The sequence below is a fragment of the Callorhinus ursinus genome, unplaced genomic scaffold, assembly GCF_003265705.2.
Source record: "Callorhinus ursinus isolate GAN/ISIS: 27379988/994484 unplaced genomic scaffold, GSC_fseal_2.0 scaffold53, whole genome shotgun sequence".
Classification (NCBI taxonomy): Eukaryota; Metazoa; Chordata; class Mammalia; order Carnivora; family Otariidae; genus Callorhinus; species Callorhinus ursinus.
Window position 1 is genome coordinate 8,094,369 of NW_027397115.1, and position 22,794 is coordinate 8,117,162.

General features: G+C 56.2%; 1 protein-coding gene and 1 long non-coding RNA gene across 7 annotated transcripts in view; one reads left to right on the top strand and one right to left on the bottom strand.

Annotated features, from left to right (window-relative positions):
* Positions 1–22,794, top strand: part of RIPOR3 (RIPOR family member 3) — a 73,109-nt gene that overhangs the window by 27,769 nt on the left and 22,546 nt on the right. For 2 of the 4 annotated variants that reach the window (XM_025853320.2, XM_025853321.2), the window contains exons 2-3: positions 5,377–5,427; positions 16,461–16,581. In XM_025853320.2, the coding sequence (XP_025709105.1) occupies positions 16,472–16,581 (110 nt within the window). In that variant the 5' untranslated portion in view covers positions 5,377–5,427; positions 16,461–16,471. The remainder of the gene's footprint in view (positions 1–5,376; positions 5,428–16,460; positions 16,582–22,794) is intronic. The other 2 variants (XM_025853315.2, XM_025853317.2) reach the window with 1 other exon arrangement.
* Positions 11,082–22,478, bottom strand: LOC112809913 (uncharacterized). 3 transcript variants are annotated; one of them, XR_012375582.1, is made up of 3 exons: positions 20,929–22,478; positions 16,418–20,375; positions 11,082–13,459 (listed from the first exon to the last, which is right to left on the bottom strand). It is a non-coding gene; the product is annotated as an uncharacterized lncRNA (long non-coding RNA). The 3 variants fall into 3 exon arrangements; XR_012375583.1 differs by lacking the exon at positions 20,929–22,478 and having other exon boundaries at positions 16,418–17,886; positions 18,892–20,290; XR_012375584.1 differs by lacking the exon at positions 20,929–22,478 and having other exon boundaries at positions 16,418–17,440; positions 17,691–20,290.

The following is a 22,794-nucleotide window of genomic DNA, read 5'->3' on the forward strand; positions in this document are numbered from 1 at the left end:
TGATGGCTGAGTAATATTCCGTTGTATATATAGACCACATCTTCTTTATCCATTCATCTGTTGATGGACATCTGGGCTCTTTCCATAGTTTGGCTATTGTGGACATTGCTGCTGTAAACATTGGGGTGCAGGTGCTCGGGCTTCCTTTAGACAGAATGAGACCAAAGCTGAGCGGCAGAATTGGTCCTTAGAAAAGCCTGGGCAAAGGGGGTCTTGACGATGGAACTATAGCTGGGCTCTCTGCCGGCTAAGGATGTTATGCAGTCCCACCTACTGTCTCCAAAAGTTGTGACTTTCAGGGTCCTGATTCCCCAAGGGTCCTGTAACTCCCAGGACACTGGGTCAGGGCTCATTCCCATGTCCTTTGTGTGGGGGATAGGGCTCTGAAGACCACAGGTGCACTGTTGTTAGCTATCAGCTGATGTCTAATCGTTAACATGTACGATGCTCCTCTTTCTTGAGCATTTACTACGCGTCCTTACGACATACTCTGCTCGGATGCTTCACACACATTTACTTTCCATCCCCATTTTACATAGGAGCACACAGGTTCCGAGGAGGTGAGGGAGGTGGTGTGGCCAACATCATGTAGCCAGTGAGGTGTATGGTCAGGATTTGAACCTCGTCTCCAAACCCTGGGTGCACGGGGAGCCTTCCATTTTAAGGCTTGCTCGACGGAGTATGTTGGTTTTGTGCTGCTATGTAACAGATTGCTATAAACCCAGCTGCGTAGCACAATCCCCATTTATGAGCTCCCAGTGCTGGAGGGCAGAAGTTGGTGTGACTGGGGTCTCTCCTGAGGGCATTATAAGGCTTGATTCAAGGTATCCATCAGGCTGAGTTCTCATCCAGAGGGTCTGGGGACAAATCCACTTTCAGGATCACTCCTGGGGGGGTCATTTGGCTCCAGGTGGCTATAGGACTGAGGTCCCTGCTTCCTGCCTAGCTGCCAGGTGGAGCCACTTTCAGCTTCTAGAGGCCCTCCATAGTCCTTGCCACACGGCCCCCCATCTTCAAAGCCATCAATGGAGACTCTCCCTCACACGGAATCCCTCTCCTACTTCAAGCCTCTTTGGACTGGAAGAGCCAGTCCTGTTTAAGGGCTCACCTGATCAGGTCAGGCCCATCCAGGATAGTCTCCCTTCTGCCACAGAAGGTGACACAATCACGGGAGGCATACCCCCTTGTATTCACAGGTTCCACCCCCACTCCAAGGAGAAAGATCACTGGTCACTGGGGTCATCTTAATATTCTGCCTGCCCACAGACGATCTCAGGTTTTAATAACAAAGATCATGATAGCTACAGTAATACTGGTACATGCTTTCATCAGGTAAAGCTTCATGGTTTTCAGGCTGGAATCCCGCTGGAGCCCAGCAGCCATGCGGTGGGATAAGTGCTTTATCCCCTTTATCTGGGTAGAAGAACACCTACCTAGCCCAGCAAAGGCAGAAGTCCAGATTTCTGACCCCCCAGCCCAGGGCTCTTGGTGCCCACAGGACCCCTGCCTCCCCTTAGAACCCTCAGACCTCATCACCATCCTTGGAAGGGGTGAAGCATCATTTCCAGCCAGCCCAGGCTTCGGGGAGCGCCTCCCTGTCAACGCGCCACACTGGGGCATCGAAACTCCAGCTTTCACAGGAATTGCCACTGGGCTGGGCAGAGCTCACCTCATTTAGCGGGAACAACCAATAAAGTCTGAGGGGCGCAGAATCAAAACAGCATGTGCTCAGGAAGGGCCCAGCTTGGCAGCAGCCCAGCCTCACCACGGGGGGAGGCAGTTTGGCCGAGGCTGTGGTGCACAGGCCAAAAGCGGGGGGCCACCCGCTCCGGGGGGGGGGGAGGGGCAATGTGTCAGGTAGCAGTCACCACTGTCCTGTGTCAGCGGGCACCAGGCATTTGGATGCTCCCCAGTGTCAGCCCCCCGGATGCTCACATCTTCTAGACTTCCAGTACCCGCCTTTAATCTGTAAACCAAGGCCCGAGACCCCAGTGAGAAATCCAGGACCGTGGCCCCCACGATCCCTAAGGATTCTTGAGGGTTTTAACATTTAACATTTCTTCTGGATACCTTTGTGCTGACCTGTTAGTTTTTAAAAAATCTCTGCTCTTCTGAAATTGCTGTCTTTTTTCCTTGTATCCCTTTCCCTGTATGCTTGGACACTGCTCCGATTCTTTTATTTTTCCTAAGTATGGCTGACACAAGCCTGCTGGGAGATTGGACTCTAGAGCTACGTGTCGTGAGCCCGTGCGAAAGAATCTGGCTGATTTGAGCTGAGGCGGGGGGGGGTCTCCCGGAAGGTCACTGGGGGTGCGCACGGGCCTGGAAATGGACCTGAATCAAGAGCTCCACAACCCAACGTGGGCTCACAGCAGACATTCCGGTCGGGGCCCCACTGAGCCAGGATGAGTGAAATTCAGTGTGCTCCTTGTCTGCCTGCCCCCGCTTTCCTTTTCCAGGGAGGCTGTGTCTGCTTCGCCTGGTGTGGCTCTCGTGCCTGTCCGTACTGAGGGGCTCCTGGGCCAGGCCCAGCAGACCTACAGCAGATGAGCAAGAACTAAGTCCTCAAAAGGAAAATGGGTGTCATCAGGAAGAGAGAAAGTCTACAGAATTGGGGGTAACGGGAAGCCAGGGGGAGCACACTTGAAAGTAAATTTAAGAATCCCAGTCCTAAAGTTTCATTGCCTGGAGAATTTCATGTGTTGTCCCCTCCCATCCCCCAAAGCCCTCCCCTTCTCCAGCTGTCAGTCATCAGCAAGCACATTTCTGTGCTTCCTTATACTGAACTAGCGTCTTTTCTCCCACCCACCAATGCTTGCGGCCCACCTTGACACATCCAGAATCTCCTTAAACTGCTGGATTAAACCGTGTTTTCTGCCTGTTATAGGTTGAATCCCTCAAAAGATCTGTCGAAGTCCGATCCCCTTGCCCCTGTGCCTGTGATCTTATTCGGAAATAGGGTCTTTGCAGATGTCATCAAGTTAAGACGAGGTCACTAGGGTGGGCCCTAGTCCAGTGATGGTGTCCTTATAACGAGAAGGCAACACCTTGTGAAGACAGAGACCACGGGCACGAGGCCGCGTGACGCCCACAGGCAGAGATGGGAGAGGGGCAACTGCCAGCCAAGAGGCACCGAGGACTGACAGCCACCACTAGAAGCTGGGAGAGGCGAGGAGGGACCCTTTCCCAGAACTTTTAGAGGGGACATGGCCCTGCTGACACCTTGATTGATTTTGGACATCTAGCTTCCAGAAGTGTGCGACGATACATTTCTGTTGCTTTAAGCAACCTGGTTTATGGTATACTTTGCTACAGCAGCCCCAGAAAGCTGATACACTTCCTCAGGTCTCTAACCTTGGGGCGCAAAGCAGTAGACAAAGCTATACATTACAGTTTGGTTTTTCCTTTTAACAAAGAGAGAAAAAAAAAAAGAAAGCACGGTCTTGCGACTCTAAAGCAAGTCACAGAAGGCAACGTCAATGATCTCTATTTTACAGATGGAGAAACTGAGGCTGAGGATACGTGACTTGTCTAAGTCACAGAGCTAGGAAGAGGCAAAGTCTGGACTTGGACTTGGTTTTTTTTGGCCTCGAGGCTTACACTCCTCACCCTCCCTATGAATCCGTGGACGTGTAGCTCACAGATTACCGCAGAGCCCCCCACATCCTCGTTCCCAGAGGTCCCTTCCCTTATTACATGAGCTCAGAACTGAGTACTAGCCTCGTCCGTATGGGAACCACCTGTTCCCACCACATCTTCTGTAACATGAGCCTCTGCAAAGCAAGCCCTCTTTCCCTGGTGATTTTCATTACAAAATTGGAGATGCATTCCCACCAAACTCATCTCCCAGTAGGCCAAGTAAGAATGTTTGGCAAAGAAGGAATTAATTGATAAACAGCTTGTAGTACATAAACTCCAGAGTCGGCCTGGAGTGTTTTGCAACACTTTTTGGAAACTCCAGGATCACAGTTCCAGCACCAACTGTTTATCTCAGGCTGTTAAGCCACACACATATCCTGCATGCCTGGGAATCCACTGGCTTCACTCTGAACATCCAGAATGGAGCCCCTCTTCTGTGTGGGCATTTGCAGTGGCTGGTAGAGCAGGGCTGCAATACCTGGGGAGACCAGTAGGGGTCTTCTTCCAACAGGAAATGGATTGCAGGCTGAAGATTCTGGAAATTCAAGACTTTGGGTTCTAGAAAATAAAGCTATTCCTTTGGGAGGAAACCAACTCTCCTTACCATGTGGGTTAGCCATCTGACATAGAGTCACTCAGTCCTAAGGGTGGGGCAAGAAAAGTTGTAAAAAAAAATCTGACTTTTCCCACCCCCCCCCGTTCCAGGGAGACACAAGAGCTGGGGTCGGGGTGCCTGGGACAGCCTCTGTCTCTGCAGTTGGCACCAGGAGGGAAAGGCAACTGCACATCACATGTCGAAAGAAAAACCGAAACAGCAGGCTGGCTTGATTTGTCTCTTGTAAATTGTTTACCTTGGGATGACCAGATGGCTCATCTCTGGGTGAACCTTTGACCATTTCCAGTGCCGTTAACAGGCTCCATCAGCAAACAGCCCCCCTCGACCAGCCCACACGCCTGTGCAGGAGTCCCAGGGCCGGCGGGCGGGGGACCTCGGGCATTCCAGGAGGTTGACTCTGCACCACCGGGCCATGGATCCTCGTCCAGACTCAGGGGCCGGGTTAGGCAACTGCGGGGTGTTGGACGGTATGGTGCATGAACAACTTTGGTGGGTGAGCTTGAAGTGTTAATAGCCGCTGGGCTCCCCAGTTACAGCCCTAGCCCCTCACCCACCCGGGGTCCCCCAGTGAGGTCCCTGTTTAGCCTATCTCCTCGCGTCTCACTACTCAAGTGCTCAAAATGTGTTTGAATGTCAGTATTTCCCTCCTGCCCACCTCTGCACCCGCCCCGGCCCCGTGGCTGGGCGAGTGTGGTAAAACCACTTGCCCTCTCTGAGGCGCAACATTAAGCTGTAAACAGGGTGAGGGGCTGACACTTCTTCCTGTTCTGCCTTCCAGGCTGGCTGAGAATGGGTGCAAATGGGACGGACTGTGTGAAGACTTTGCAAGTCCTCCCCCCCCCCCCGCCTTTACTAGAACAAGATCCAGTTGTGATTCCATTTTTCGGGTGAGAAAGGGGCACAGCAGGCGCTCTCGCCTTCCTGGGCAGTGGGTAGGGAGCTCTTGACCGTCCCAATCTGGGCTCCATCCCGAGGCACCCCGGAACGAGGCGTCTCTTCAGAGCCTTGTGGGTACAGTTCCAGGGGTGAGATTTTAGTTCTAGGTGCGTCTAGAAGCTGCAAGCCTGGGGAGGGGTGTCAGAAACCTGATGGACGTTTTTAAATGCTATTCTGGTTTCCAGGTTGGGGCAGAGGGCCAGGTGGAGGCAGAGAGACCCGTGAAGACCAGAGAGGTGAGCGGGGCTTGGCCCTGGGGGAGGGAGATGCAAAGGAGGGGACTGATTCAGGGTGTTTCTGAGAAGCAGAGCAGACCTTGCAATCTCTTGGCCAAGACCCTCTACGGAGGAGGGAGATGCTCTTGCGGACTTTACAGCCTGGCTGGGAAGACGAAATTCTCACCCAGGGAGCTAGATTTCAGTGGTCTACAGAGTAGAAACTTAATCTTAGAGGTGCAGGAAGCAGGTTCCAAACTCTTTAAACACAGAAGGATAATGTTGACAGATCTGGTCACATAAATATTTGGAACTTCTGTTACACGCACGCACACACTCACACACACACACACATCATTAAGAACAAGACAAAAGGGGAGTGAGGGGCTGGGAGAAAACGAGAAGTCACTGAGAAAAAGCGACGTAGCTGGGACAAAAGATTATGAACTGACAAGTCTCAGAAGAGGAGACTCTAAAGATAATGAGCCTACAGAATACTCTCCATCTCATGAGGATTCAGGGAAAGGAGGGTGAAAAAGCCCACTTGCCCATACCCCACAGAACAACATGGCCGTGAGGTGGGAGGAGGAAGGGATCCAACCCGCCAAGAAGAGGAGAATCTGAACAGTGCTCAGTGAGAGCCTGGGGGTAGGGGTGGCTCCAAGGCCCAGTGACATCAGCGAAGTCCCTGCCAATTCCAGAAAGCAGGCAGTGAAGGCCTGTGGTTAAGAGGCTGAATTGGAAGCCAGGCTGCCTGGGCTGGAACTTCTAGATCCTGAGGGCCAGAACAGGACAAAGTGGGCCGTACAGCACCACCTTTTGGTGAGGCTCAAAAGAGCGTATTCAGGTCAAGCACAAGGACCCCCCCACCCGGCGCTCTGGGCCCCTGCGTCTCAGCTAGGCTGGCCAGGCTGGTGAGGCCGAGGAGAGTGGAGGATGCCCCCAGCAGGGGGAGGGAGGCCCGATGGGCTTGCTCAGTCTGTGTAGGAAAGGTGTGGGTGGGGAAGGAGCAGGAGAGGGGGTCTGTGGGTGAGAGTAACAGCATTGTTCTGGAGGAAGACACATTCAAGGGAGGGCTAGCAGAGGGCAAAGGGCAGGGTCCCTGATGACCTTCTCGAGCCCCCAGCACCTTGGCTTTCAAGGGACTCTTCCTCCAAAAGAAATATTAAATCATGCATGTTACGACTGAATTGGTATAAGGATGGATAAATTATATTAAAAAATACATGCTATTAATATGTACATGGTAACACATATACGATATCATATAATAAAACATTCTGTTTAACCTACAAGTTCATTTCTTATCTTCTGATGTTAAAAGTAATCCAACCATTTCCGGGGGAGCCCCGCGCACGAGCCTCCCCCCGCTCCCCCCGCCCCCCATGACGTCGGCCCAGGGAAGGGCGCCCCAGCCGCTCTCTGGGAATGACATTCTGGCTCAGGCCCCTGCCCGGTTAGGAGAGGCTGCTCTGAGGTCCAGTGGTGTGGGGGAGCAGGGGGGACGGTCTGTGTCCCTGATTGTGGAGAATTCGAGCAGTTCATCCAGTGCGGAGTGGCGGGCCGAGGCAGCCCACGGGTTTGAATCCAAATCCTGCCTGTGTTAAGTGGACCCAAACCAGTGTGTGTTCATCAGGGGTCAGGGTCTTTTGGATAAAATGAGTAGGCTGCCTTTGGGTGTCTCTCAGCTGCCAGGCGAGGGTCGCAAAGAAGGCGGGTCTCATGCAGAGCCCCGATGTTACAGCAAGCGCCCCGAGGCGGCCACCAAGCTCTCCTCAGCTCCAGCCCTCACTCTCAGGCCCCAGGCCCTTGTCCACATCCTGGCTGGTGTGACGGTGGGAGTGTGCAGGGGCCCGCGTGGGGGGTGGGGGTGGCAGAGGCCGCGGCCCCAGGGCCCCTTCTGAAGCTGTTGGGCTGCTGGCCCACCCCCCCACCCCCGCCACCCCGGGATTCCCACACCCTATTCATGCGAGGGGGGAAAAGCCTCAAATATTTGTAGCCAACGGAATGTAGTCTCTTCACCTCCACTACCTGCAGCCATGGAAATGATCCCTAACGCCCACAATGCTAAGTCATGAACCCTTGAGCGCAGAGTGGAAGTGCGGCCTTTGACCCAGTGGTTCCCACTGGACGCGATTCTGCCTCCCAGGGGACACATGGCCGTGTCTGCAGACACCCTCGGTTGTCACACTGTAGGGGGCCAGGCTCCTGCTACCCAGCGGCAAGAAACACACAGGACGACCCCCACGGCAAAGAATGATCTGGCCCAAAGTGTCAGCGGTGCTGAGGCTGAGACCCTCCCACACCTGCTGTGTGCGGTGAGGGCTTCTGGGTAGGGTCCCACACATGTTGCTTGGTCACGGCCGGGGTGTGGGTGAGGTGTGCACACACCGGAGGCACACTGCCCACACACGTGTTTGGGGGTGAATTATTGATGATATGATGCTGTCCCTTGCAAGTTCCGGCCACTTCAGCTCTACAAGCCTCAGTTTCCCAGTCTGCAAAATGGGGGTGGTAGCAGTGCCCACCTCAGAGGGGTGCTGTGGGGAGATGCTGTGTCCAGCTCTCAGCCCAGTGTCCAGGATACAGTAAGGGGTGCCGCTCAGTGGGCCCAGAGTGCTGCGGAGGCCAGACTTCTGGGTACCAGGGATGAAATGAGTTAATTCTTAGAACAGGGCCTGAGCACAGAGTAAGTGTTCTCAAACTGCTGGTTTTCATTAGCAACATCACTGCTCTAGGTTTTCGACATCAAACAGAGGTGCTTGGCCAGGAACAGTGACCCCTGCTTGGCCTCACCCCCACCTGCCAATGAGGTCAGCGCCAGGAGGGGTCTGTCTACACCATCCCTCCATCTCAGGTCCTCCCGGCCAGCCTCTTTTCTTTTCTTTTCTTCCTTCCTTTTTCTTTTTCTTTTTCTTTCTTTCTTCCTTTCCTTTCCTTTCCTTTCTTTTTTTTCTATCTTTCCTTCCATTCCTTTCTTTCCTTCCTTCCTACCTGAGCCGAAAGCAGGTGCTTAACTGACTGACCCACCCAGGCACCCCTCAGCCAGCCTGTTTCCAGAGCTGGCCCTCCAGCCGCAGACCAGCATGGAGGCAGCATTTGAGAGGGGATTCAGCTGCCCCTCTGGTGCTTCCCAGAGGATCAGCTTTTGTCCCCTCCATCTCTGTTATCTTGCATCCAGGCCCTGTCTTTCCTAGCCACGTGCTCCCAGCTGCACACACACTCTCACCCCCGCGGTGGCCCCAGGAGGCTCCTTCCCCAAAGAGTTGCTGTGTCCTCCAGGTGCCCCGGGCCGCACCGGGTGATGGGAGCATGTTCAATGGTGATCAGATCAGTGAGGGGGCCATTTAAATCCAAACACCCTCTGGATATTTCACAGAAATTCAGGAGTCATCTTTATCTCGTAAAAGCCCAGTGGAGTTAGCCGGGAGTGTAGATAATATTTGTGGGCCTTTAAAAAAGAAGTTTTCCTCCCTCCCTCTCTCTCTCTCTCTCTCTCTCTCTCTGTCTCTCTTTCTTGGAAAGTTTCTCCTTTGACCCCAGGTTCATCCTGAAAAGCAACATCCTCCAGGTCAGAGGGTATGTAGTCAGCCCTGCTGCTTAATCACTATGTAACCAAGGACGTGGTAACCATGATTTCTGTTTTCTTCAAATTAACATTTTTTCCCTAATTATGAGGGAATGCATGTCCATTGCAAAACATTGGTAAGGTATCGTCTCAAAAATAAAACTGAGACCATGTCGTGTATAGTTTACCTCTTGGTCTTTTTGCTCAAGATCTTACTTTGAACATCTTATATTTTCCCATGTCATTATTCCTCAAAATCATATTCCCAACTCTTACGGCCACGTATATTTCCTCTGTGTGGCTGAGCCATTTGGGCTACTGAACCTCTCCCTTGCGCTTGGCCATCTGTGGCCTCACCTAGGGTTCTCAACTGTGAAATGGTCACAGATGCGCTGTGAAGCCCGAGGAGATGACCCACCTGTCCACCCATGTGACTGGTCCCTTTGAGCCTCCGGGCCTGAGTTGGAGCGGGTCATGGACATCTTACAGGACTGCCCCGGGCAGGAAGGTCACACGAGGCTGTAGACTGTGTGATAAACTGAGGGAAGGGACCCTCTTGGATCCTGGAGTCTGACTCCCATGCCTGGTCTTGAACCATCAGTAAGTTTCCATTTGCCTTGCAGCCCTGGGACAATGAACTCTGGGGGGACAGTTAGGGCTCCCTGAGGAGCTGCTTGCTCTTCTCTTTTACTGGAAACCAGTGCTGTCTGCTCATCTGGCTCTCCATCAGGCCATCTGCAGAGATACACCTGGGTTTCCCACCGCCCCTTCCCCCTGGCTCCTGGTCCTATTTCCATGGTAGGACCCAGAAATGTGGACTGCCAAGAAGCTGGGCTCCTACCTGCTCTACTGAAACCAACTGTCCTTCAAATCCATTACTCTTCATTTAAATATGCTATCATTAAAAAAAAACAAACAAACCCACTTTATGTCATACAGAAGACAGTTTGCTCTAAATAGGAGGTTATCTTAAAAGAAATTCAACAAGAGACCTGAATAAATCTGAGCTCCTCCCTCTCCAGCCCATCACCCTGTGCCTGGGGCCAGCTCTGTGCTCGGCTGAACAGGGGGGTGACAAGGGTCAGATTGCTGGGGAGCCAGGACAGAAAGGGGCCTAAGGCAAGTGAGTCACGGTGTCTACCGTGCATCCCTCACTTGGCCCAGAGTGGCCTGCGCTTGGGGGACCCTGAACCCTAGCCCAGTGCTCCCACTTTATAGACAGGGAGACAGAGGCTCAGAGGGAAGGGAACTTATTCAAGATCACGTGCAGACCCCCTGGGCCTGCTTCACTGGCTCAGGAGAGGTGAGCAGATTCCTAGCAGCAGGCAGAGAGGCATCTGGAAGCATCCGGTAGGAGTGGGGCCCACTGGGCTGAGCGGAGAGAAGGGGAGCCCAAGTGGGCAGGTGTCAGAGCTAACGTGGCCTCTGTCCGCTGTGGGCTGGCTATGGGGTTTTCCCTCTCAGCGGACTATCAAATGTCTACGTCTTGTTTGTGGGGGAAGCGAGGGGTGGGTGGGTCAGGGATTGATTGCGGAGGGCAAAAACCCAGCTCAAGTTGGTATAGGATGTTCAGGGTGTCTGAGTTTTCCTATAAATGGTGGTCTGTGCTAGCCCAGGAGACACAGACCTTGGGCCAAAGGAGTAGAGGCCTCCCCAGTGTGACTGCCCCCAACCCCTGGATGGAGGTGCCGTGTTTGAGGGCCTGCATGCAGTAAGCACTCGTTCATCATCTACTGAGACACAGCATTGTCCGGCAAGGTGTGCTGTGGGGCATACTGAGTAAGTGAATGAACTCAGAGGGTGCCATTACCAGAGCCAGACGGTGCTGGAGGCCTGTCCTGCCTAATTCTCCCAGATGCAGCTTAAACCCCCACCCCCACAAAGGTTTGGTCCCCACTAGCCCCTCCATACTCTAGCCACACGCACTGAACTAAGTTCATCTAATTGACCCTATCTTTTGCCTCTGAGCCTTTGCACATGCTGTTCCTGACACCTGGCAGATTCTTCCAGCCCATCCTCTCTCTCTGCCAGTTCTCCCTCCTTTAGATTTCTTTCTTTTCTTTTCTTTTTTTTTTTTTACGATTTTATTTATTTTATTTTGACAGAGAGAGACACAGCGAGAGAGGGAACACAAGCAGGGGAAGCGGGAGAGGGAGAAGCAGGCTTCCTGCGGAGCAGGGAGCCCGACGTGGGGCTCGATCCCAGGACCCCGGGATCATGACCTGAGCCGAAGGCAGACGCTTAATGACTGAGCCACCCAGGCGCCCCCCTCCTTTAGATTTCAACATATCGCTTCCCCCAAGGGGTCTCCCCAGTCACTCTCCTTTGGCTGGGTTAGGGGTCCTTGTCAGCTCCCCAGGCCTCTCGTTCCCCGTTATGGTCCAGCCTCATTTCTTCATGTCCTAATTCCTGTCTCCCGCTGGACTAGTTCACAGCCGTATGCCCGGTGCCTGCATTCAGTAAGCATTCAATACATGTATGTTGAAGGAACAAATCAAGCGAAGGAATCCTAGGCACAGTTCTGAAGAGACGTCCTTCAATTGTTCATTTATTCAAGCAGTCACTTATGAACCAGTACTTCTGGGGGACCCCCTAGTTGGTGAGGTCCTGGACAGACAGCTGTGAGCAAGACCAAAAAGTCCCTGCCCCGTGGAGCTGGGACTTGTGGAAGGGGGCCCCACAACTACCAAGCAGACTGATGAGACAATTTGGGATGGCGAGGAGTTGCCCAAAGGATCTGAAACAGGGGGAGCGGGGGAGGGCCTCTCTGAGGAGGTGACCTTTTTGCTGGGACCTAAAAGCTGGGAGGGAGCATCAGGGGAGACCTGCAGGAAGATCATGCCACGGAGGGAGAGGCCACGGCCTAGAGGTGGCTGCAGCCGTGGAGCTGGGGACTGTGCTGGCAGGGGGAGGAATGTGGGCTCTTCCAGCCCTTCCGTTCACCGCTGGGCCACCCGGGCCAGTCAGGTGACCACTCCGGGAGAGCTCACGGTGAAATGAGGGAGTTGGCCTCCATCGGGCACAGACAGTCTGGTTCCCAGAGCGGCCTCCTCCGGCCGCCCATCCGTCTTAGGTATAAACTCAACATTCCTCACCCTGGGCTATTTTGCCATTTCCTTTCATGCTAAACCAAACGGTCTATTTTGGAAACTCCTATAAGCAAACAAAGCCCTGCCTGGCATTTGAGCGGATATAAAAGAGCCCTAAGTGAGGGACTCAGGCATAAAAGCCACCCAGCCCTGAGAGCCCACGCTGTTAAATTTAGAAGCATCACCTCCAAATGAGGTGAAATTGTAGGTTCCCTGGGCTGGCGGGCGGCGCTGGCCAGCGGTGAGCTGGACGGATTTAGCGGAGGGGGCTCGGGCTCCCTCCAGCCGCGCCTCGGGGGCGGAGGCCCAGGACGCCCGGGGCCAGTGTCTGGGGAGCAGCTGACTGGGTGACAAGCCCCTCCAGCCGTCGTGCCCCGGTTGCACTCACCAGCTGTGTCCGAGCCATCCGCCTAAGTGAGCGCTGCTCGGGGTGCCTGGCCAGAGAGAGGCAGCGAGGGACGTGCGGGGAAGACGCAGTCCTGTCTGCCATCAAAGGTTTGGGACCTGCATGACTTCTGTGCCTCTCTCCTCTGCCCAGGGGCCCAGCGAGGTCTCTGGCTTGTCTCTCATGCCCTGCAGACGGCCAGCTGTCTGGAGCTGGCCTGAGCCTCCTGAGTGTCCCTCCCCGGGGACCTCCTAGACCTGCCCACAACCTAGTGGCGAAAAGGGTGAATGCCAGCCACCGTGGGGGAGGGGGAGGAGTGGGGTCTCCAAGGTGCCCGGGCTCTGTTCTGAGGGGTCGGTGCCCCACTGAATCCCTGATTCAACATCAGGACTATGAGCCTTGGTCAGAAGTGACCAACATTCATGGGGGCTTGTCAGGAGCGACCCACTGGAGGCTCCTGAGATTCCAGGGGGCCTCAGCCTGGCCATCCCAGCCCCGGTCCACAAGAGGGGAGATCCTTTTGCAGTAAGAAACCCAACTGGGTGACATTGCAGAGGTCAACTGGTCAACCACCAGGATTAGCCCCATCAGAGCCTTGGGAGAGGGCTGCCGGTCCCACTTTTGGAGCAGCTGAGCTGACTGGGAGCTGATGCTGGTCCCAAGAGGCCCACGGGGACTTGGGCTCCCACACCCTGAAGCCCGCAGGGGATGGCGCTCGATGTTTCTTGACCACCCCCAGCTCACTGCTGGCTATGTTTCTAGCTTGGCAGGTCCCTTTCATGACCTGCTTCCATTCTGGGGCCCCCTTCTCTCCCCTTCAGCGTGGGTCTAGCTCAGGGGTGGGAGCATGTCCTCAGCTCAGCCCCTGGGGGGCAGGAGTAGCCTAGCAGGAAGCGGCCAGGCTTTTAAGGCCTGGGTCATGCTCAGGTCTGAATCCCAGCGCTGGCATCTCCTACCTGTGTGACCTTGGATGAGTCCTTTCCTCGCCTCTCTGAGCCTCGATTTCTTTATCTGTAAAATGGGGATATGAGGGGTACTTACTTCATATAATCTTGGGAGAATTAAATGAGATCTGACGCCCTTAGAGCAGATAGCAGGCAGAGTGCTGGCCACCCAGGGGTCATTCAGCACGAGCTGCAGCTCTTGTAAGTCCCGTTGCATGAGAACGTAGCCATGCTGGTCATTTACGTAATGTCTGTGGCTACTTTTGCTCTAGAACAAGAGAGCTGAGTAGTTGTGGCAAAGAGTATATGGCCTGCAAAGCCAAAAACTTTAGTATCTGGTCCCTTACAGAAAATGTTTGTCCGCCCTTGCCTTGGCGTCTGTCTAGCACTTAGTGGAAATTCCTACCCTTATCCTTCTGCTGATCTGGCACCAGGGGGGCGCAGCCTGGTCCAGGGGGGCCAGCAGCCCCAGCCTGCCAGGCCTTGTTCTCTGGGCCCATGAGGTTGTGCTGTGAATCTTCCAAGCACCAGGGAACACTCCAGCCCCACCGGCAAGTTGCTCTCTGTCCAGTGGGGGAGACAGGGAAGTCACCATTCGCCGTCCACTGTAGCTAGTGGAGCAGGGAGGGTTGGGGAAGGGCTTTCCAGCCCCCCAGCCCCTGGGCTGGTGCCAGAGTGTTCGCCCCAACCAGTGACCTTGGCGATCTCCCTCCCTGCTCCCCCCCTCATTCCCTTGCCCTGCTTGGCTGGGGGGCTCTCAAGAATTTGAGAAGGTTCCCAGTGCCACCCTGAGCTCGTACTGATAGTCGTGGGGCAAGGGTATGCTGGTAAATGTTTAACAACCTGCAGGGGGCGGGGAACCCCCAAAACCGAATCTGTAGCACCTGCCAACAGCCAGGGTGCAAATATTCCTGCCGTGGCTGATTTCAAGCTACCAATGGACGCTTGTGAGCTGGCCCAGGCTGACAGCAGCCCAGCCCAGGTGGGGACAGTGGGGACCTCCCTGTGGGGCTGGGGCATCTCCTAGAGGGGGGACGCCTGACCGCGCACAGGAAGGAGCGGTGGCATCCACAAGCCGTCACATTCAGCTTCCAAATGTGTCTCTGCCGCTTCCACGCTGGCTTCCTGGGCCAGTCTCGTCCCCTCTCTGGGCCTCAGTTCCTCGTCTGTCAGCGTAGGTCAGCAACAGCTCCTACACCTCAGGGGTTGTGGAGATTTAATAAGATAATTTCCATAAGGCATTTCGCGCAGGGTTGGCCTCACAAGGAGCGCTGGGTAGATAACGGCTCCCAACAGGGCTGGTGTTCACAGACCCACAAACAGCATGTGATGGTCCCGGGCGCTGGGGCTTGCCACACAGTGGGTGCTCAGCAAACGCTCACCAGCTTGCGCGCCCCGCCAGGGCTGGAGGGCGCTCACCGGGCTCATCTGCGTCTGCGGTCACCTCCAGAGCTGCAGCCCCGGTCAGCCAACCACACTGAGACAACCAACTCTTCCCGAGCGTCCCCTTCGCATTGTGTGCCCTCCGCACCTTGTCTCCCGGGTCCTTTTCCGACTTCCCGCTCTGCAGCTGTGACCACTGAGGCCCAGAGCCTCAGTGAGTGGCACACAGCTGGGATTTGAGCTCGGGCCTGGGTTTTTGTTTGTTTGTTTGTTTCCAGCGCTCGCCTAGGTACAGCACACACGGGGTGGGTGGGAAGACGTATGGGGGGAGGAGGAGGCCCGTGGGGGCCGCAAAGATCTGCCAGGGGGGCTTTGGGGCCTATGGCAGGGGCTGACCACATGCAAAATGCAGGATGGGACACTGGACAGATGTGGCTCGAAAGGGAACGTTATTCCAGGGGGAGAGGCCCCAGGATAAGCCAAGGCCTGGCCGCTGGACTCAGCTGGCCGGGGAAGGGATGTTGGGATGCAGGTCGAGGGAGGTGGTGCCTGGAGCTTGTTTATGGGTGTAGCTTGGGCAAGTAGGGTCCCCGGAATCCTTGGACTGACTCCAGACTGGCTGAGGAGCAGGGTATGAAACTGTAGCTGCAGAGATTTAGGTTAGATACGGAGAATTTCCGCTCACTGGGTGCTGGAAGACACTGGGCAACATTCCCAAGGGAACCTAGAGGTGGTTTGGAAAAAAGACAAGACAGCCAGGGTTCTAGGCCGGCCTCACTGCTGCCTGGGTCAGAGACGGGGCAATGGAGCCGGGGATTCTGGAGGCCTGGGATGCCTGCAGCCTGGCCTCCTGGGAGCTGGGCTTTGTCAACACCTGCTCAAAACCCTCTCGTGGCTCCCAATCACCCTGGCCCAACTGCAAGGCCAAGCCGTTCCCTGGGGTTACCAAGGCCCCCCCATGACCTGCACTCTGCTGGCCTCTCCAGCCTCGCCTGGAGTCACGCCCCAACCCACTGTACTGCTTTGTTTCTGGAAGACACCATGTCCTCTGCACCCCCAGGCCTTTGCCCATGCTGTTCCCACTGCCTCAGATACCCTTCCCTCCCCTCCCCTTCGTCTCAGCCTTTCCTTCTCAGTACTTGGTCCCCTCCTCCATGGCGAGGTCAGGTACCCCCTGGGCTCCCCTGTCACTTTGCTAGAGACTTCCTACTCTAACTGGTAGCTCATCAGCCTCCCTGCCAGACTGGGAGCCCTGGAGGTAAGGGCTTTGCCTGTGTTGCTCAGTGCCTGTCTCCAGCACTGTGTTTGGCACATAGCACTCAGTGAGGGTTTGTGGAAGGCGGGGTGGGGGTTACGGGCAGAGCGGAGTAGCAGCTGAGAGGGCGGCAGGTTTCAGGAGGAGCAGACTCCCCCCTGCTGGACAGCTCAGTATTGCTCAGGCATTAAGGACCTGAGCGCAGAGTAAGGAGACCTGGGTTCGAATCTCGCTCCTCCCACCGGCCCCAGGCAGGTTCCCTAACCTCACTGAGCGTCAGTCCTCTCCTCCGTCAGCTGGGGACGGGACCAGCCGCCCCCTCTCTGCGGCTTTTGTGAGGACCTTGGGGGCCGTGGTGGAGGGGGGCCAGCCGCGGGCAGCCCTCACCGGGTGGCCGTGCAAGGCTGACTCTCCTGTCCTCTCCCCGTAGAGGTGACGGCCATGTCGGTGAGGCTGCGGTTCCTGTCCTCTGGGGACGCGGGGGCCGTGGGGGTCGTGGGCCGGAGCGCCTCCTTCGCGGGCTTCAGCAGCGCGCAGAGCCGGAGGATCGCGTAAGTTCTGCCCCGGTGGAGGGTGCGGGGCTGGTTGGTCTTCTGCCGCCTGTGACCCCGAGGCTCGCTCTGCTGGCAGGCCTGCAGCCCAGCACCGTGCGCGTGCGCGCGGACGTACGTGTGTGACACTGGGTGCTGGGAGAAACCTGTAATTTCCTTGAGACCCGAATGGGTATCATCTCAGTTGGTCCTGTAAGTCCGCTCTGCCTGAGCTTATCAGGCCCACCTGGCAGATCAGAAAGCAGGCTGAGAGAGGTGGAGCTGCTCACCCAAGGTCACACAGCAAGCCGGGTTCGGAACTGGAACTTAGTCTCCTGGGGGCGGGGTTAGGATGGAATGTTCTTCCTGTTTGACAGGATGGGACGCGGGGCCACCTACCCCAGCTCTGTGACCTGGGGCCGGTGACTTCACCCCTGAGTCTCGGTTTCCTCATCTGAAATGGGGATCGTGAGTGTCCCTCCCCCACAGAGCTGTCATGAGAGTACAATGGGGTGACACATAGCAAGCAGCCAACACATGCTGGTACGCGGCAGGGGCTTGAGGGGAATTTTCGAAGGAAGAGGAGCAGCCTCGGCAGAGATGGGCCTGGGGTCAGTCTGGACCCTCCAGACACGAGTTCATGGCTCTCCATGTGTTCCCTCTAGCTGCAGGTAATCCCCAGGAGAAAGGTTCATTTCCACTCCTGGGGCCGCCACCTGGTCCTGGGCTTCCCATCAGGCACCGTGCAAGCCTGGGGGTGCTGTCTGCCGGCTAGCAGGCCTGTGGGGCCATCCTTCAGGCATCCTGAGGGACCCAAATATCTGCCTGTCCGAGCCAATGTGGTAACAGGCAGGACTCCCAGCCAAGCGGGGCTCCGAACCTGGTTGGTCAGGGAGTCAGTCAACAACCAAATCTCATCATAGCCCTCTCCTGCCTGCAGCCCTCCACCGGTTCCCATCCACCCAGACTACAATCCAGTCCCATCGCGTGGCCTAACAAACGGCTCCCCGTGATCCGGCTGGCCACCCTCCTTTTAAATCCTCTGCTTTTGCCACATTGACCTCTCTCCCCTCCAGGCCTTAGTGCAGGCAGTGCCCTCCACCTGGGCCCCTCTTCCCACTCCTGTTTACCTGGCCAGTTGCTGCTTAACCTCCTTTGAGCCTTGGCTTCACTGCCGTGTCCTGGAGTGGACCACCTGAGCCCCAGACTATGGCTCCTCCCTGGGGTTCCACAGCTGCCCTCTCCATCCCCAGTGATGCCTGGCCCCTGAGGTCAGGCTCTCCCGGACGCCCACTCATCTCTCGGCTGCTCAGTTCCGGCACGTGCCTGGTGGGGGAGAGGCGTCTCAGGGCCAAAATCCTGGAGTGTCCCAGTTGGACGCACCCTTAGGAATCCCTAATTCATTACACAAATATTTATGGAGCACCTACTTGGCCCAGGCCGGCTTCCAGGCTCTGGGGACAGACCCAGGGCCTGCCCTCCTGTCAGGGCAGCGAACAAGAAGCCAACCGTAATCAGGATGGGTTCAGCAGGTGGCAAATGCGGTGAGTGAATTAAAACAGGGGGCTGTGGGAGGGCAGCAGGGGTCTCAGAGGAGGCTCTCAATGAGGCAGTGGCACGTTTAAGGCCAGAGAGAAAAGTTGCCTATTTTGTGCAGACAGTGGGCGAGGCTGGGGAAGTCTTTCAGGTGAAGGAGGCTGCCAGCGCAAAGGTCCTGAGGTGCGGATGAGCTTTGAGGCACAGAAAGTGGGTGTGTGGCTGTCTTGTGGGATAGGAGGAGAGAGGGAAGACTGCAGGACCCTGTGGGAGACAGTGAGGACATCTTTAGTGCAAGGGGAGCCTCCGAAAGGGCTGAAGCACCAGAAATGGAAATTCCCAGAGGGAGAGAGTGCCCAGGGCCCCCCCCCCCCAACTCCCAGCCTCCAAGAGGAGAAAGTGTGGATGCCACTGTGTGGAAGGCATACAGTAGGCACTCCGTAAGTGCTGCTGAGAGGGGCTACGTAAACGGGCCAGGGAATGATGACGTTCCTTGATGGAACCACTCCCCAGCTGCCTCTGCTGGGCTCCATCAGGGCCCCCACCCCATGGGGTCTGTAATCAGGGCTGCTAAGGACAGTTGTGCGGGTCACCCAGCCGAGGGGGTCATCCAGCCATGTAACCCTCCCAAGGTGTGGGCCCTGGTGTGCAGCTGGTCCACCTGGCGGGGGCCTTTCTCTAATTCACCCAGAATTAGTGGGGACTTCGTTCCTGCAGTATCGGGCGGGTGGGGGGGCTGTTCCACAGACCCTGCAGCCAAGTCCAGCTGCATGAGTGTGCCACGTGTGTGCTCACCAGGGCCCCGTGCTCAGTTGTAATGCTCTGCCGTTGCCATCTCGAAATCCTTAATGTGTTTTGAAATCAAAGGCCCCTCATTTTCTTTTGCACTGGGTCTCTTGAATTCTGTGCCCGGTCCTGCCTGCATCTCTCCTCCTGCTGGGCCTTTGGGGGCCTCTGGATTTCCTGCATCCATCGGAATGTTCCCGCAGGCCCCAGTCCGGAGCTCTGCCCAGATAATGTCCCAAGGTGGGCCCCTAGCCTCTTGCTGCTCCATTCCGGGATTTCTTGGGTCAGCACTCTGGGCGGGAAGAGGCCAGAGGGGATCGGACCCTGTCCCACGAGGCCTCACTGGCCATCAGCAAGGACAAGATCACGTCCGGCAAAGTCTGCATCTTGTTTCGAGAAAGATGACCCTGATGGCCGGACCTCTCCTGGGGGCTCCTCCTGGAGAATCTCCCGCTCGCTCGGGGAATTCTGGAGACCTCCCAGCCTGGGTGGGTTCTGAGGTCCCCGAGCGACCACCATCTGGCCTCAGTCTCTTCGGCCCACCTTGTCCACGGGTGAGGAAGAAGCTGCCCACCAGGACAGGGAAGCAGCACATCTATTTTTAACTTCCTGTCTCTGTCCAACTCCCAGGAGTCTGGACCCTTGGCTCTGTGGCTGCACAGCCTAGATTGGGTTTCAGACCTGACCTTCTGGCCTTATTTCTCAGGTAGTCCAACCAGGCTGAAGCGCAGCCGCACTGCCGAGGCAGGCAGGCAAAAACAACCTCAGAGAGGAGAGCAGGAAATCGAGGCTCATGGATGGTTTTTGTCCTTAAACCCCACTCCTGTCCTGGCACCTGAAACCCCCTGGACTCTGGCCGTGGCTTTCTATTCCATAACCAAAGAAATTCACTTGAGGAAGTGATCTATCTGGTGGGGAAATTTTACACTAAGGTGTGAATGATTGCTATCACAAGGCCATATCGAATACATATATTACGTAGTATAATACAAGGCCATATGTAATAAGGTGGGGAGAGGAAGAAGAGGGCCAGGCCGATGCTCTTCCGTTCTGCCCCCATTCACAGGCTGCTCTTAACCCCCTCCTGCCACTCCTCAGCCAGGTCAGCCCTCCCCCAGGCTGTCAGGGGGGCACCCTCTGAGCTAGAAGCCACCGTCCTAGCCACCTCGGGCATTCCTCTGTTGGGATGGCTGGGACACGTGGGGGTGAAAACTGAGCAGGAGCCTTTGATTTTCAAGGAGAGGAGCCCGGAGAAAGAGGAGCAGTGAGGGGTGCAGCCACGTGTAGGAACGGGCTAGCCCACGCGAGCCTTGAACCTTGGCGTGTGCCCTGTGCGTGTTACACATCCTCCCCGCCCACCCAGTGCCACCAGACGTGGGGGGAAAGGTTAGCTTACACCGTCGGCGCACTGGGTCCCGGACTGAAATGTGTGCAGTTGGTCCCATAATTGCCCCATGGCCGCCGCGAGCCCCGCCTGCCTCCAGATCCCGCACCTGCAATAGCCGGGCACCAAAGTGTGTGCCGACGACCCCAGGCAGAAGGACCGTCCCGGTGGCCTCATGTGAGGGCAGGGGCCCCTGGGTGACACACGTGCCCATCTGGCATGCCAGAAGCTGTTTAACATTGACTGAGTCCTCCCCGAGCTGGTAAAACATCCGCCCCCGGAGGCTGCTCCCTCCCCCGCCCCTGTGTCCCTGGGCCAGACCCGCAGCCTGATTTCGCCACCCACCCGAAGGATACAGCACCGCCTCACCTGGCTGAGCCAGCACTCGGGGCCCCGCGCCTGCCCACTGGAACCTCAGACAAGAGCCCTGAACTCAGAGCCTCCCCGGGAGCCAGGCCCAGCTGCAGCAGTGAGGGTAAGGAAGTCTCCAGGTAGATGGCGGCGGGGCCCGGCCAAGGGCACCCACCTCCTGGGGACTGTGGACCCCCCGGGAGCTGGCAGGTGAGCAGGGCTCCTGCAGCCCCACTTCAAAGTCGCTTGCCTACCCCGCCTGCCTCCCCGCCTGCCCGCCGGCCAGGGCCCCTAGCCGGTCTGAAACGCACCTCCCTGAAGCCTGCAGCCCCGCCCGTCTCTGCCAGTCCGGGGATGTCAGCTTTGTGGAGGGCCTGTTCCAAGAGGTGGGTGATGTGGCCTCAGGCAGGGCGAGGGAGGAGGGAGCACAGCCCCCTCGAGGGCCTCCCAAAGTGTACCTTGACATATAACGTACGAATAACAGCAAAAGCAGGTAAGGGATGAGCAGTGCTGATGGACCAGGCTTTGTGCCCAGTGCTGATTGGAGGGGCCTTCCCTGTGCACCCCCATGTAAACTTAGCATCCTGCTTTTATTTTTGCCCTTGGCACTAAGGACTATCTGATGTTTATTGTCTTATTTAACTCCGACAGGTATACAGCACTTACCCTTTGCCGGGCACTACTCAAAGCCCTTTCCATTTGTTAACTCACGCAACTCTCACGTAGCAGCCCTTTCCCTGGTGCCCATTTTACAGAGGAGAAAACTGAGGCACAGAGAGGTTCAATAACTTAGCCAGGGTCACACAGCTTGTAAGTGGGGTTTCCACAGAGACCCTGGCATCTAGCTCCAGAGCCCGTGCTGGCCGTCCCGTGCTTCCCCCCCGCCCCCACCCCTACCCCAGCTGGCCTGGCAGCTCACAAGGACATGGGCTTTGTCTGTTTTGGTCACTGTTTTACCTCCAGCCCCTAGAGTGCTGTTTGGTGTGCAGTTAGTGCTCAGTAACCATCTGTTGAATGAATGACTGTCTCATGACTGCGTCATGGGGTCCGTCCTTTTTACAAATCGGGAAACTGAGGCTCCAGTACGTTAAGTACCTGTGACTTCGGGCTGGGATTGGAACATGGGTGGCTGACCAGGAGCTTGTGTCTCAGGACACAGTACAGGCTCCCAGGTTGGCAAGGCCCCCGATCCTCCCAGATCCTTCCTTGCTGCAGTATCCAGGCAGGGCCTGGCATCTCTGTTGCGAGCATGTTGGTTTGTGATGTGGCTGCGCAGCCGTGGCGAGGAGCCCAGCCGGAGGGGTGGCCGGGACGGCTCCTCTCTCTCGAGTCAACAGCAGGTGTCTGTGTGTGTGTGTGTGTGTGTGTGTGTGTGTGTGTGTGTGTGGACAGTGCAGGGTCTGGCTGGGCTGGATCTACAGCCTGGCTGCCCGCTGAGCCTCCTGGGGTGCCAGGGAGCTCCTCTCAGACCCGCTGAGGGAGCTGAAGCTGTGTCCTGCTTGCCCCCTGCCAGGCTCTCCAGACCCCAATCCTCCTCTCCTCCCTGGCTCACTCTGTCCCCCGACTCGGAACACCCTTCTACGGTTGACCCCTTGTCCTGCTCTTCCTTTGAGGTCCAGCTGAGCACCTTGGGTTCCTGGACATCTCTGCTCTCTAGTCCCCGCCTCATGCTGTATTTCCCTCGTCCTGTTCAGCTCACTCTTTACTGAGCACCTACCGTTTTCCAGGCTGTGGGTGCAGGGAATGAAGGGTTAGCATGTGCTGATTGTAACAGTAGCAAACACGTATCAAGCACGGTCGGCTTCCATTGTGCCAAATGTCAGACCTGATGTCTAACAGAATTCTCAGCACCTCTCTCTGATTTAGGGTCTGTTGTTTTCCCATTTAACAGAGAAGTAACTGGGGCTCGGTTTGTGCATTAGTGTAGAGGCGAAGTTCCTTTGCCAAAGAAACTCCCCCAATTACAGGCACTTAAATAAGACGGATTTTTCTCCTCTGCACCCCTCCCCGCCTCCGACTTTGTGCATGCTCCCCCCACCTTTCTCTCTCCCTCTCCTCCTCCCCCTCCCCCGCACCTCTCTCTCCTCTCTCTTTTCTCCCTTCCCCCCACCCCCCAACTTAGAAAGGCTAGCGGCTCCTTTAAGAAACTGACCCAGATGTTACTTTGAGTGTCATTT